The sequence below is a fragment of the Chiroxiphia lanceolata genome, unplaced genomic scaffold (genome assembly GCF_009829145.1).
Source record: "Chiroxiphia lanceolata isolate bChiLan1 unplaced genomic scaffold, bChiLan1.pri scaffold_49_arrow_ctg1, whole genome shotgun sequence".
In the NCBI taxonomy this organism is placed as follows: Eukaryota; Metazoa; Chordata; class Aves; order Passeriformes; family Pipridae; genus Chiroxiphia; species Chiroxiphia lanceolata.
This window is the reverse complement of record NW_022476524.1, coordinates 100,499-114,463: the sequence shown is the minus strand read 5'-3', so window position 1 is coordinate 114,463 and position 13,965 is coordinate 100,499. Positions and strand designations below refer to the sequence as shown.

General features: G+C 62.7%; 1 protein-coding gene and 1 long non-coding RNA gene across 2 annotated transcripts in view; both read left to right on the top strand.

The window, feature by feature from the left end:
• The window catches only part of C3 (complement C3), a 45,485-nt gene that overhangs the window by 10,252 nt on the left and 21,268 nt on the right, over window positions 1-13,965 (top strand). Inside the window, exons 2-14 of the mRNA XM_032677295.1 lie at window positions 984-1,105; window positions 1,688-1,803; window positions 2,559-2,705; window positions 3,312-3,524; window positions 4,344-4,538; window positions 5,993-6,154; window positions 7,154-7,283; window positions 8,039-8,110; window positions 9,445-9,645; window positions 10,919-11,075; window positions 11,998-12,083; window positions 12,809-12,948; window positions 13,639-13,851. Coding sequence (XP_032533186.1) covers window positions 1,018-1,105; window positions 1,688-1,803; window positions 2,559-2,705; window positions 3,312-3,524; window positions 4,344-4,538; window positions 5,993-6,154; window positions 7,154-7,283; window positions 8,039-8,110; window positions 9,445-9,645; window positions 10,919-11,075; window positions 11,998-12,083; window positions 12,809-12,948; window positions 13,639-13,851 — 1,920 coding nt within the window. The 5' untranslated portion in view covers window positions 984-1,017. The remainder of the gene's footprint in view (window positions 1-983; window positions 1,106-1,687; window positions 1,804-2,558; window positions 2,706-3,311; window positions 3,525-4,343; window positions 4,539-5,992; window positions 6,155-7,153; window positions 7,284-8,038; window positions 8,111-9,444; window positions 9,646-10,918; window positions 11,076-11,997; window positions 12,084-12,808; window positions 12,949-13,638; window positions 13,852-13,965) is intronic.
• LOC116781639 lies at window positions 9,740-10,911 on the top strand. Its single transcript, XR_004354924.1, has 6 exons — window positions 9,740-9,772; window positions 9,811-9,982; window positions 10,017-10,327; window positions 10,361-10,412; window positions 10,458-10,533; window positions 10,599-10,911. It is a non-coding gene; the product is annotated as an uncharacterized LOC116781639 (long non-coding RNA).

The following is a 13,965-nucleotide window of genomic DNA, read 5'->3' as shown; positions in this document are numbered from 1 at the left end:
TCCCGTCCTGTCCCTGTCCCCTGTCTGTCCCCTGTCCCCATTCCCACTCCTGTCCCCTGCCTGTCCTCTGCCTGTCCCTCATCCCCTGGGTGTCCCCTGTCCCCTGCCTGTCCCCTGCCTGTCCTCTGTCCCCTGGGTGTCCCCTCACTCTCCCCTTCCTGCAGGTGACAGACGGGGATGGTGAGACCGTACTGTCCCCTGTCCCCTGCCTGTCCCCTGTCCCCTGACTGTCCCCTGCCTGTCCCCCATTCCCTGGCTGTCTCCTGACTGTCTCCTGACTGTCTCCTGGGTGTCCCCTGGCTGTCCCCTGTCCCCTGGGTGTCCCCTGGGTGTCCCCTGTCCCCTGGGTGTCCCCTGATTCCCCCCTCCCAACAGGTGACAGACGGGGATGGTGAGGCCGTGCTGTCCCCTGTCCCCTGCCTGTCCTCTGTTCCCTGCCTGTCCCCTGGGTGTCCCCTGTCCCCTGGGTGTCCCCTGTCCCCTGGGTGTCCCCTCACTCCCCCCTCCCTGCAGGTGACAGATGGGGACGGCGAGGACGTCCCCTGTCCCCTGCCTGTCCCCTGTCCCCTGGCTGTCCCCTGTTCCCTGACTGTCCCCTGGGTGTCCCCCATCCCCTGACTGTCCTCTGGGTGTCCCCTGTCCCCTGGGTGTCCCCTGAGTATCCCCTCCCTGCAGGTGACCGACGGGGATGGTGAGACCATACTGTCCCCTCTCCCCTGTCCCTCAGCTGTCCCCTGTCCCCTGGCTGTCCCCTGAGTGTCCCCTGGGTGTCCCCTGGGTGTCTCCTGTCCCCTGGCTGTCCTCTGTCCCCTGGGTGTCCCCTCACTCCCCCCTCCCAACAGGTGACAGACGGGGATGGCGAGGCCGTGCTGGCCCCTGTCCCCTGCCTGTCCCCTGTCCCCTGCCTGTCCCCTGTCCCCTGGCTGTCCCCTGGCTGTCCCCTGGGTGTCCCCTGCCTGTCCCCTGAGTGTCCCCTCCCCGCAGGTGACCGACGGGGATGGTGAGGCCGTGCTGACCATGGACGCTCTGCGGCAGCGCTTCCCCAACCCGCAGGAGCTGGTGGGACATTCCCTCTACGTGTCCGTCACCGTCCTCACCCAGTCAGGTCTGCAGGGACACGGGGGGACACCTGGGGTTTGGGACAGGGAGGATGGGGACACCCGGGGACACCCCAAGGCCACTGGGGCTGTCCCTGGGCAGGGGACAGTGAGCCCTGGCACCAGGGGATGTGGGTCTAGGGACACTTGGGGTGGGGACAGGGAGAATGGGGACACCTGGGGCCACCCCAAGGCCACTGGGGCTGTCCCTGGACAGGGGACAGTGAACCCTGGCACCAGGGATGTGGGTCTGGGGACATCTGGGGTTGGGGACAGGGAGGATGGGGACACCTGGGGCCACCCCAGGGCCACCAGAGCTGTCCCTGGGCAGGGGACAGTGACCCCTGTCCCCGAGTGAGGTGGGTCTTGGGACACTTGGGGTTGGGGACAGGGAGGATGGGAACACCTGGATTTGGGGACGGGGAGGACGGGGAGACATGAGGTTGGGTATGTGAGGACAGGGACACCTGGGGTTGGGGACAGGGATGATGGGGACACCCGGGGCCACCCCAAGGCCACCGGGGCTGTCCCTGGGCAGGGGACAGTGACCCCTGTCCCCGTGTGACGCGGCCGTGCCCCCGGTGCCCCAGGCAGTGACATGGTGGAGGCCCAGCGTGGTGGCATCCCCATCGTGACGTCGCCCTACACCATCCACTTCACCCACACCCCCAAGTACTTCAAACCGGGCATGCCCTTTGACCTCCGGGTAAGGACACCTGGGGACTGCGGGGACACTGGGGACAGCGGTGGGGACAGCGGGGACACTGGGGACAGCAGGGACATTGGGGACAGCGGTGGGGACAGCGGTGACACTGGGGACAGCAGGGACATTGGGGACAGGGGTGGGGGGACACTGGGGACAGCGCTGGCATCGGCCCAGGGCCCTCAGGGTCCCCGTGATGGGGATGGGGACTGGGAGGGACTGGGGGATTTTGGAGGAGGGGGGGACTTGGGACCCAACGTCTGTCCCTGTGCCACGTCCCTGTGTCACCTGGAGAGGGTCTGGGGACCCTGGGCTGTCCCGGTGTCACTGGGGTGACCCCTTCCCAATGCCCCTCCCCAGTGCTCCCAGTGCCAGTGCCCCTTCCCAGTGCCCCTTCCCAGTGCCTCTTCCCAGTGTTCCAAGTGCCAGTGCCCCTTCCCAGTGCCCCTTCCCAGTGCCCCTTCCCAGTGTTCCCAGTGCCCCTTTTCAGTGCCACCCCCCCCTTCCCAGTGTGCCTTCCCAGTGTCCCCAGTGCCACCACCCCTTCCCAATGCCCCTTCCCAGTGCCCCTTCCCAGTGTTCCCAGTGCCCCTTCCCAGTGTTCCTAATACCCCTTCCCAGTGTCCCAACGCCACCCACCCCCTCCCAGTGCCCCTTCCCGGTGTTCCCACTGCCCCTTCCCAGTGTTCCCAGTGCCACCGCCCATTCCCAGTGCCCCCTGCCCCGTGCCCCCGCGACGTCCCCCGTGTCCCCTCCAGGTCTTCGTCACCAACCCGGACGGGTCACCAGCCCCGCGTGTCAGCGTCCAGGCCGACGGGTTCCAGGGCCTGGTGTCCACCCAGCGCGACGGCACCGCCCGGCTCGTGGTCAACATGCCGGCCAACAAGGACAGCGTCCCCGTCACCGTGAGTGGGGACACTGGCTTGGGGGGGGACAGGGGTGACACCTCTGTGGTGGCCTAGACCTCCGTGGTGGCCTAGAGGTGGCCCAGAGTTCTACAGAAACCTAGACCTCCACGGAGGCCTAGATGTCTCTGTCAGCCAAGACCTCTCCATTGGCCAAGGCCTCTCCATTGGCCAAGACCTCTCCATTGGCCAAGACCTCTCCATTGGCCAAGGCCTCTCCATTGGCCAAGACCTCTCCATTGGCCAAGACCTCTCCATTGGCCAAGACCTCTCCTTTGGCCAAGGCCTCTCCATTGGCCAAGACCTCTCCATTGGCCAAGACCTCTCCGTTGGCCAAGACCTCTCCCTTGGCCAAGACCTCTCCCTTGGCCAAGACCTATCCATTGGCCAAGACCTCTCCTTTGACCAAGACCTCTCCCTTGGCCAAGACCTATCCATTGGCCAAGACCTCTCCTTTGACCAAGACCTCTCCCTTGACCAAGACCTATCCATTGGCCAAGACCTATCCATTGACCACGACCTCCATGGAGGCCAAGCCCTCGGTGCCAAGCCCCGCCCACTCACAGCCCCCTCCCCGCTGACGGGGTGTCCCCCTGTCCCCCCCAGGTGCGGACGGTGCAGGAGGGGCTGCCCCCCGAGCGCCAGGCGTCGCGGCAGATGACGGCCCAGGCCTATCGCAGCCAGGCCGGCTCCGGAAACTTCCTGCACTTGGCCGTGCAGGCCACGGAGCTGAGGGCCGGGGAGAACCTGCCCGTCAACTTCCACCTCAAGACCAACAACAACGCCGTCCGCGACGCCGTCCAGTACTTCACCTACCTGGTGGGTATCGACCCGGCTCGGGGGTTGGGGTGGCTGGGGGGGCTTGGCTGAGTGACCAATGACCATGACCAAGGTGACCAATGACCATGGCCAAGGTGAACAATGGTCATGTCCAAGGTGACCAATGACCATGGCCAGGGTGAACAATGACCATGGCCAAGGTGAACAATGGTCATGTCCAAGGTGACCAATGACCATGGCCAGGGTGACCAATGATCATGACTAGGGTGATCAATGACCATGACCAGGGTGACCAATGACCATGGCGACTAATGACCATGGCCAGGATGACCAATGACCATGGCCAAGGGGACCAATGACCATGACTAGGGTGACCAATGACCATGACTAGGGTGACCAATGACCATGGCCAGGTTGACCAACAGACGTGACCAGAGTGATCAGTGGTCACAACCATGGTGACCAATGACCATGGCCAGGGTGACCAATGACCATGGCCAGGGTGACCAATGACCATGGCCAAGGTGACCAATGACCATGGCCAAGGTGACCAATGACCATGGCCAGGTTGACCAACAGACGTGACCAGAGTGACCAGTGGTTACAACCATGGTGACCAATGACCATGACTGGAGTGACCAATGACCATGGCCAAGATGACCAATTACCATAGCCAAGATGACCAATGACCACGGCCAAGGTGACCGATGACCGTGTCTAGGAGTGGTCACCAAGGGCCAGCACGGCAGGATGGGGTGACCGGGACATCCTGAACCCCCGTGGTGGTTGAGGGTGGGCTGAGGGGTCACTCGCCACCCGGGTGGCCACCACCAACCCCGCACTCCTCGCCCGCCCCAGATCATGAGCAAGGGGCGCATCGTCCGCGCCGGGCGGCAGCGCCACGAGGCCGGGCAGAGCCTGGTCACCATGAGCCTGCCGGTGACCCCCGAGCTCATCCCCTCCTTCCGCATCGTGGCCTATTATCACGTCCTGCCCGGAGAGATCGTGGCCGACTCCGTCTGGGTGGATGTCCAGGACACCTGCATGGGCACCGTGAGTGTCCCCCCTGTCTTGGGGGGGGCCTTGGGGGTCTTGGGGGGCCTTGGGAGCCTTGGGGGGGCCTTGGGGGTCTTGGGGGGCCTTGGGAGCCTTGGGGGGGCCTTGGGGACCTTGGGAGGGGATTGACGGGTCCTTGGGGTGGTGCTTGAGGGATTGGGGGGGGGCCCTTGAGGGATTTAGAGACCCTTGAAGAACTTGAGGGGCCCTTGGGGAGCTTGAGGGACTTTGAAGGGGTTGGGTGGCCCTTGAGGGGTTTGGGTGGCCCTTGAGGGGTTTGGGTGGCCCTTGAGGGGGTTGGGTAGTCCTGGAGGGGGTTGGGTGGTCCTGGAGGCACTTGGGTGGCCCTTGAGGGGGTTGGGTAGTCCTGGAGGGGGTTGGGTGGTCCTGGAGGCACTTGGGTGGCCCTTGAGGGACTCTTGAGGGGCTTAGAGACCCTCAAAGAACTTGGGTGGCCCTGGAGGGGCTTGAGGGACTTTGAAGGGGTTGGGTGGTCCTGGAGGGGTTTGGGTGGCCCTTGAGGGGTTTGGGTGATCCTGGAGGGGTTTGAGTGGTCCTGGAGGCACTTGGGTGTCCCTTGAGGGAATCTTGAGGGGCTTAGAGACCCTCGAAGAACTTGGGTGGCCCTTGGGGGGCTTGAGGGACTTTGAAGGGGTTGGGTGGTCCTTGAGGGGTTTGGGTGGTCCTGGAGGGGGTTGGGTGGTCCTGGAGGGGTTTGGGTGATCCTGGAGGGGTTTGGGTGGCCCTTGAGGGGTTTGGGTGGTCCTGGAGGAACTTGGGTGGCCCTTGAGGGACTTAGAGACCCTCGAAGAACTTGAGGGACCCTTGAGGGGCTTGGGGGGGGTCTTTGGAAGGGCTTGGGTTTTGGGGGAAGGGTTTTTGGGGTCTCCACCACCCCTGGGGTCAGGGTTCCCCACGGGGCAGGTTTGGGGGTGTCATGAAGGGTTTTTGGGGGTCCCATGAAGGGTTTTTGGGGTCTCCACCACCCCTGGGGTTGGGGTTCCCCACAGGACACGGTCTGGGGGGTCTCATGAAGGATTTTTGGGGGTCTCATGAAGGGTTTTGGGGGTCTCCACCACCCCTGGGGTCGGGGTATCCTCACAGGACATGGTCTGGGGGTCTCATGAAGGGGTTTTGGGGGTGTGATGAAGGGTTTTGGGGTCTCCACCACCTCTGGGGTTGGGGTTTCCCCATGGATCAGGTTCTGGGGGTCTCATGAAGGGGTTTTGGGGTCTCCACCACCCCTGGGGTTGGGGTTTCCCCATGGATCAGATTCTGGGGGTCTCATGAAGGGGTTTTGGGGGTGTGACAATGGGTTTTGGGGTCTCCACCACCCCTGGGGTCGGGGTATCCCCACGGGTCAGGTTCTGGGGGTCTCACAAAGGGTTTTTGGGGCCATCCCGTGGCCGTGACCGGAGGTGACCCCCCCCCAACCCATGTGCCCCCCGCAGCTGGTGGTGAAGGGGGCGACGGAGGCCGACAACCGCGTGCACCAACCGGGGACCCCCATGAGGCTGCGCCTCGAGGGCGACCACCGGGCCCACGTGGGGCTGGTGGCCGTGGACAAGGGGGTCTTCGTGCTCAGCAAGAAGAACAAGTTCACCCAGGCCAGGGTGGGTGCCCAGGGGGTGCCCTCCCCACTGTCCCCGCTGTCCCCACTGTCCCCGTTGTCCTTGCTGTCCTCTCTGTCCCCACTGTCCTCTCTGTCCCCACTGTCCCTGCTGTCCCCACTGTCCCCACTGTCCCCAGTGTCCCTGCTGTCCTCTCTGTCCCCACTGTCCCCCCTGTCCCCGCTGTCCTAGGGGAGTGGGAGTGGCCGTCACAGGTGTCCCTTGGTGGTGGTGGCAGTGGCCATCCCAGATGTCCCCAGGGGGTGGCAGTGGCCATCCCCACTGTCCTCTGTTGGTGGCAGTGACTGTCCCTCCTGTCCCCACTGTCCCCTCTGTCCCCTGTTGGTGGCAGTGACTGTCCCTCCTGTCCCCACTGTCCCCTCTGTCCCCTGTTGGTGACAGTGACTGTCCCTCCTGTCCCCACTGTCCCCTCTGTCCCCTGTTGGTGACAGTGACTGTCCCTCCTGTCCCCACTGTCCCCTCTGTCCCCTGTTGGTGGCAGTGACTGTCCTTGCTGTCCCTCCTGTCTCCACCCACTGTCCCCGCTGTCCCCTGTTGGTGGCCGTGACCATCACGGGTGTCCCCTGTTGGTCGCAGTGGCCATTCCCGCTGTCCCCTGTTGGTGGCCGTGGCCATCACGGGTGTCCCCTGTTGGTGGCAGTGGCCATCCCCACTGTCCCCTGTTGGTGGCCGTGGCCATCACGGGTGTCCCCTGTTGGTGGCAGTGGCCATCCCCACTGTCCCCTGTTGGTGGCCGTGGCCATCACGGGTGTCCCCTGTTGGTGGCAGTGGCCATCCCCGCTGTCCCCTGTTGGTGGCCGTGGCCGTCACGAGTGTCCCCTGTTGGTGGCAGTGGCCATCCCCGCTGTCCCCACTGTCCCCTGTTGGTGGCCGTGGCCGTCACGAGTGTCCCCTGGTGGTGGCAGTGGCCATCCCCACTGTCCCCACTGTCCCCTGTTGGTGGCCGTGGCCGTCACGAGTGTCCCCTGGTGGTGGTGGCAGGTTTGGGACACGGTGGAGCAGAGTGACATCGGCTGCACCGCGGGCAGCGGGAGGGACAACGTCGGGGTCTTCGCCGACGCCGGGCTCGGTTTGGCCACCAACGTGAAGATCTCGACGCCACCGCGGTCGGGTAGGACGGGGGGGGACAGGGGACAGCCGGGGGGACACTGTGGGGACACCGGGGGTGGCACCTCGGGAGTGGGGGGAGTGACATTTGAGGGATGGGGTATGTGACACCTCGGGGACATGGCAGGTGGCACCTCGGGGATGTGGGAGGTGACACTTGAGGGATTGGGAGGTGACACCTTGGGAGTCAGGGAGGTGACACTTGAGGGATTGGGAGGTGACACCTTGGGGGTGAGGGAGGTGACACTTGAGGGATCGGGGAGGTGGCACCTCGGGGGTGGGGGAGGTGACACTTGAGGGATGGGGTATGTGACACCTCGGGGACATGGCAGGTGGCACCTCAGGGATGTGGGAGGTGACACGTGAGGGATCAGGGAGGTGGCACCTCAGGGGTGGGCGAGGTGACACTGGAGGGATCAGGGAGGTGGCACCTTGGGGGTCAGGGAGGTGACACTGGAGGGATCAGGGAGGTGGCACCTCGGGGACATGGGAGGTGACACTGGAGGGATCAGGGAGGTGACACCTCGGGGGTGGGGGACATGGCAGGTGGCACCTTGGGGGTGCAGGAGGTGGCACCTCGGGGACATGGGAGGTGACACCTCAGGGGTGCAGGAGGTGGCACCTCAGGGGTCGGGGAGGTGACACCTCGGAGATGTGACACCTCATGGATGGGGGAGGTGACTCTGAGCTTTGGGATGTGACACCGGGGTGTGTGTTGGGGACACTGCGGGGTCCTGACCCGTGTCCCCCTGTCCCCAGAGGTGCAGTGTCCCAAGGAGGCCTCGCGCAGGCGTCGCTCGCTGCCGCTCGTGCAGTACAAAGGCACCAAAGGTGGGTGACACCGGGGTGGCCCCTGTCCTGTGTCCTGTGCCCCCGGGGACACCAGAGTGTCCGCTGTCCCTGAGGGTCACCAGAACATCACATGTCCCAATCAATGATGGTGTCCCATGTCCCTGAGGGGCACCAGAGTGTCCCCTGTCCCTGAGGGTCACCAGAACAGCCCATGTCCCAATCAGTGATGGTGTCCCGTGTCCCTGAGGGACACCACAGTGTCCCCTGTCCCTGGTGACACCAGAGTGTCCCCTGTCCCAAGGGACACCAGAGTGTCCTGTGTCCTGGTGACACCACAATGTCCCTTGCTCCAAAGGCCACCAAAGTGTCCCCTGTCCCAAAGGCCACCAGAGTGCCCCTGTCCCTGGGGGCCATCAGAGTGTCCCATGACCCTGGGGGCCACCAGGACATCCCATGTCCCGGTCAGTGATGGTGTCCCATGTCCCTGAGGGACATCAGAACAGCCCATGTCCCAGTCAATGATGGTGTCCCATGAGGGACACGAGGATGTCCCATGTCCCTGATGACACCAGACTATCCCACATCCCTGAGGAACCCCAAAGTGTCCCATGTCCCTGAGGAACCCCAGACTGTCCCACGTCCCTGAGGAACCCCAAAGTGTCCCACATCCCTGAGGAACCCCGAAGTGTCCCATGTCCCTGAGGAACCCCAAAGTGTCCCATGTCCCTGATGACACCAGACTATCCCACATCCCTGAGGAACCCCAAAGTGTCCCACATCCCTGAGAAACCCCAAAGTGTCCCACGTCCCTGAGGAACCCCAAAGTGTCCCACGTCCCTGAGAAACCCCAAAGTGTCCCGTGTCCCTGAGGAACCCCGAAGTGTCCCATGTCCCTGAGGAACCCCCAAGTGTCCCACATCCCTGAGGAACCCCAGAGTGTCCCACGTCCCTGAGGAACCCCAGACTGTCCCACGTCCCTAAGGAACCCCAAAGTGTCCCATGTCCCTGAGGAACCCCAAAGTGTCCCACATCCCTGAGGAACCCCAAAGTGTCCCACGTCCCTGAGGAACCCCAAAGTGTCCCACATCCCTGAGGAACCCCAAAGTGTCCCATGTCCCTGAGAAACCCCAAAGTGTCCCACATCCCTGAGGAACCCCAAAGTGTCCCATGTCCCTGAGGAACCCCAAAGTGTCCCACCTCCCTGAGGAACCCCAGAGTGTCCCACATCCTTGAGGAACCCCAGACTATCCCACATCCCTGAGGAACCCCAAAGTGTCTCACATTCCCGAGGACCCCCAGAATGTCCCACGTCCCCGAGGGCCCCCGGGGTGTCCCCCCACGCCGGGTGCCAGCAGCCGTGCCGGTGCCGGCAGCGTCCGAGTACCAGGACAAGGCTCTGCGGAAGTGCTGCGAGGACGGGATGCGGGAGATCCCGATGGATCACAGCTGCGAGCAGAGGAGCTCCTACATCCAGGAGGGCGAGTCCTGCGTCCGCGCCTTCCTCGACTGCTGCAAGTACATCCAGGGCATCCGCCAGGAGAAGCGGCGCCAGAGCAAGATCCAGCTGGCACGAAGCAAGTGATAGGATGGGACGGGGGGAAAGGGGGGACCGGGGGAGCCGGGGGAGGTCCTGGAGGGAAGGGGGGGAAGGTTGGGAGTCTCTTGGGTGTTCCTTGGGGGAAAGTTGGGAGTTCCTTGGGTGTTACTTCGGAGTTCCTTGGGTTTTCCCTGGAGTGAAGGTTGGGAGTCTCTTGGGTGTTCCTTGGGTGAAGATTTGGGAGTCTCTTGGGTGTTCTCTGGTTGAAGGTTGGGTGTTCCTTGGGTGAAGGTTGGGTGTTCCTTGGGTGCTCCTTGGGTGAAGATTTGGGAGTCTCTTGGGTGTTCTCTGGTTGAAGGTTGGGTGTTCCTTGGGTGCTCCTTGGGTGAAGATTTGGGAGTTCCTTAGGTGTTCCTTGGGTGAAGATTTGGGAGTTCCTTGGGGGAAGGTTGGGAGTTCCTTGGGTGTTCCTTGGGGGGGAAGGTTGGGAGTTCCTTGGGTGTTCCTTGGGTGAAGATTTGGGAATTCTTTGAGTGTTCTTTGGGTGAAGATTTGGAAGTTCCTTGGGTGTTCCTTGGGGGAAGATTTGGGTGTTCCTTGGGTGCTCCTTGGGTGTAGATTTGAGAGTCTCTTGGGTGTTCCTTGGGTGAAGATTTGGGAGTCTCTTGGGTGTTCTCTGGTTGAAGGTTGGGTGTTCCTCGGACACTCCTTGGGTGAAGGTTGGGAATCTCTTAGGCATTCCTTGGGGGAAGGTTGGGAGTTCCTTGGGTGTTCCTTGGGGGAAGATTTGGGAGTTCCTTGGGTGTTCCTTGAGGGAAGATTTGAGAGTCTCTTGGATGCTCCTTGGAGGAAGATTTGGGAGTTCTTTGGGTACCCCTTGGGTGTTCCTTGGGGGAAGGTTGGGTGAAGGTTGGGTGAATGTTGGGTGAATTTTGGATGAATTTGGGGTGAATTTGGGGTGAACTTGGATGACTTTTGGGTGAATTTTAGGTGAATGTTGGGTGAACATTGGATGAACTTGGGATGAAAGTTGGACGAACGCTGAGTTACGTTTGAGTGAGTGTTGGGTGAATGTTGGTGAATTTTGGGATGAATTTTGGGTGAATTTGGGATGAATTTTGGTTGAATTTTGGGTGCATTTTTGGCGAAGGTTGGGTGAATTTTGGATGAATTTTGGGTGAATGTTGGGTGAATTCTGGGTGCCTTTTGAGTGACTTTTGGGTGACTTTTGGATGACTTCGGGGTGAAGGTTGGGTGGGCAGCCCCAGGGGGTGCCTGGCCGGTGCTGGGGTGATACCGGCTCCGCTCAGGGGTGGCCATGAGGCCACGGACGAGAGGGATGCCCCCACCCCCAGGCGAGGAGGACGAGGTGTTCCTGAGCGACGAGGCCATCACCTCGCGGAGCCTCTTCCCCGAGAGTTGGCTGTGGCAGGTGGAGCAGCTGACGGAGGCCCCCAACGATCTGGGGTGAGCCCTGACCCTGTCCCTCCAGCCCCTGACCCCTGGGGGTCATCTCCCCCTCCCTGACCCCCCCAAATCCACACAGAGGTCACCCCTGACCACCCAGTGCTACCTCAGGACCATCTTGGTCCACTCAAGGGTCATCCCAAACCCCTGGTGCTGCCTCAGGACCGCCTTGGTCCACTCAAGGGTCACCTCTGACCCCCTGGTCTCTCTTGGGGACCAGCTGTGACCCCCTCAAATCCACACTGATATCCCCCCTGACCCCAAGTGCTGCCTCAGGACCACCTTGGTTCACCCAGGGGTCACCCCAAACCCCCTGGTCTGTCTTGGGGACCAGCTGTGACCCCCCCAAATCCACATTGAGGTCACCCCTGACCCCCCAGTGCTGCCCCAGGACCACCTTGGTCCAATCAAGGGTCACCCCAAACCCCCTGGTGCTACCTCAGGATCACCTTGGTCCACCCAGGGCTCATCCCAAACCCCCTGGTCTGTCTTGGGGACCAGCTGTGACCCCCCCACATCCACACTGAGGTCACCCCTGACCCCCCAGTGCTGCCCCAGGACCACCTTGGTTCAATCAAGGGTCATCTCTGACCCCCTGGTGCTGCCTCAGGACTTTCTTGGTCCACTCAGGGGTCATCTCTGACCCCCTGGTGCTGCCTCAGGACCACCTTGGTCCACCCAGGGGTCATCTCTGACCCCCTGGTGCTGCCTCAGGACTTTCTTGGTCCACTCAAGGGTCACCCCAAACCCCCTGGTGCTGCCTCAGGACCACCTTGGTCCACCCAGGGCTCATCCCAACCCCCCTGGTCTCTCTTGGGGACCAACTGTGACCCCCCCAACTCCACCCTGGGAGGCGGTGACACCCCTCAGGGTGGGGTTGGGGTGGGTTGTGACCCCCCTGGTCACCCCCTGCCCTCCCCAGGGTGTCGGTGAAGACCCTGCCCGTGTACCTGAAGGACTCCATCACCACCTGGGAGGTGCTGGCCGTCAGCCTCTCGCCCAACAAGGGTATGGCAACCAGGGGGAGGGTGGCCCCGGGCACCAAAGGGACCTCCAGACCCTTGGGAGTGGCCCCCTGAAGCCTGATGGGTCTCCTCTGGGCTTTGAGGGATCCCTGGAATCTCAGGGGGAGATCCTGTCGGGCTTGGTGACCACCCTTGGGGCTCGAGGGATCCCCTAAACCTGGGGAGGACTCCTTGGGACTGGTGGGATCCTAAACCTTGGGAGAACTCCTAACCCTTGGGAGCACTCCTTGGGACTGGTGGGATCCCCTAAACCTTGGGAGCACTCCTTGGGATTCAAGGGATCCCCCAAACCTTGGGAGAACTCCTTGGGACTCAAGGGACCCCCTAAACCTTGGGAGCACTCCTTGGGATTCAAGGGATCCCCCAAACCTTGGGAGAACTCCTTGGGACTCAAGGGACCCCCTAAACCTTGGGAGCACTCCTTGGGACTCAAGGGATCCCCCAAACCTTGGGAGCACTCCTTGGGACTCAAGGGATCCCCTAAAGCTTGGGAGCACTCCTTGGGACTCAAGGGATCCCCCAAACCTTGGGAGCACTCCTTGGGACTCCAGGGATCCCCCAAACCCCCCGGAGAACTCCGAGAGATCCGAGGCATCCCCTAAACCCCGGGGGTGACTCCTGGGGGTTCTGAGGGCTCTCTGAAGGCCTCGGGGCCATCCCAGAAACCCCCCCAATCCCGTCCTGCCCCCCCCCCCCAACCCCAACCAGGGCTGTGCGTGGCCGACCCCTACGAGATCACGGTGAGGAAGGATTTCTTCATCGACCTGCGCCTGCCCTACTCGGTGGTGAGGAACGAGCAGGTGGAGATCCGCGCCGTCCTCTACAACTACTGGCTCCAGGAGATCACCGTGAGTGGGGACCCCAACCCCGGGGAGGTTTGGGGTTGGGGTGGGGGGTCTACGGCCTCCTGGATCCCCCCGGAGAAGCTCCGAAGTTGACCACGAGGATGGGGGGGGGGGTCCTTTCTAAATCGGGATGTCCCGAGGTTTTGGAGCTCGGGGAGCGTTTGGAAGAGGGTCTGAGGGCCACGGTGGGATTTTGGGATCCTTGGGGCTCCTTTCTGAATCGGGATATCCCGAGATTTCAGAGCTCGGGGAATGTTTGGATGATGCTCTCAGGGCCATGGTGGGATTTTGGGATCCTCGTGGGTCCCTCCTAAACCGGGATATCCCATGATTTTAGAGCTCAGGGAATGTTTGGATGATGCTCTCAGGCACTTGGTGGGACTTTGGGGTCCTTGGGGGTCCCTTATTAATCAGAATATCCCGAGATTTTAGAGCTCAGGGAATATTTGGATGAGGCTCTCGGGCACTTGGTGGGACTTTGGGATCCTTGTGGGTCCCTTCTAAATCAGGATATCCCAAGATTTTAGAGCTCGGGGAACATTTGGATGATGCCCTCGGGCACTTGGTGTGATTTTGGGGCGTCCCGGGCAGAGTCGGACCGGACGATCCTCGGGGGTCCCTTCCACCACCTCCGGGCATTCCATGACCCTGTGCCCCTCCTGTGCCCCCCGTGCCCCTCCCTGTGCCCCCCAGGTGCGGGTGGAGCTGGTTCACAACCCCGCCATGTGCGGCCCCTCCACGGCCAAGCAGCGCTTCCAGCAGATCCTGCGGGTCAAGGCCGAGTCCTCCCGCACCGTGTCCTTCGTGCTCGTGCCCCTCCAGCTGGGGCTGCACGACGTCGAGGTCAAGGCGGCCGTCAGGGACCTGTTCGCGGGCGACGGCGTCAAGAAGAAGCTACGGGTGGTGGTGAGTGGCCCCTGGGTGGTGGTGAGTGGCCCCTCGGGGGTGAGTGGCCCTCAGGTGGTGGTGAGTGGCCCTGGGGTGGTGGTGAGTGGCCCCTGGGTGGTGGTGAGTGGCCCT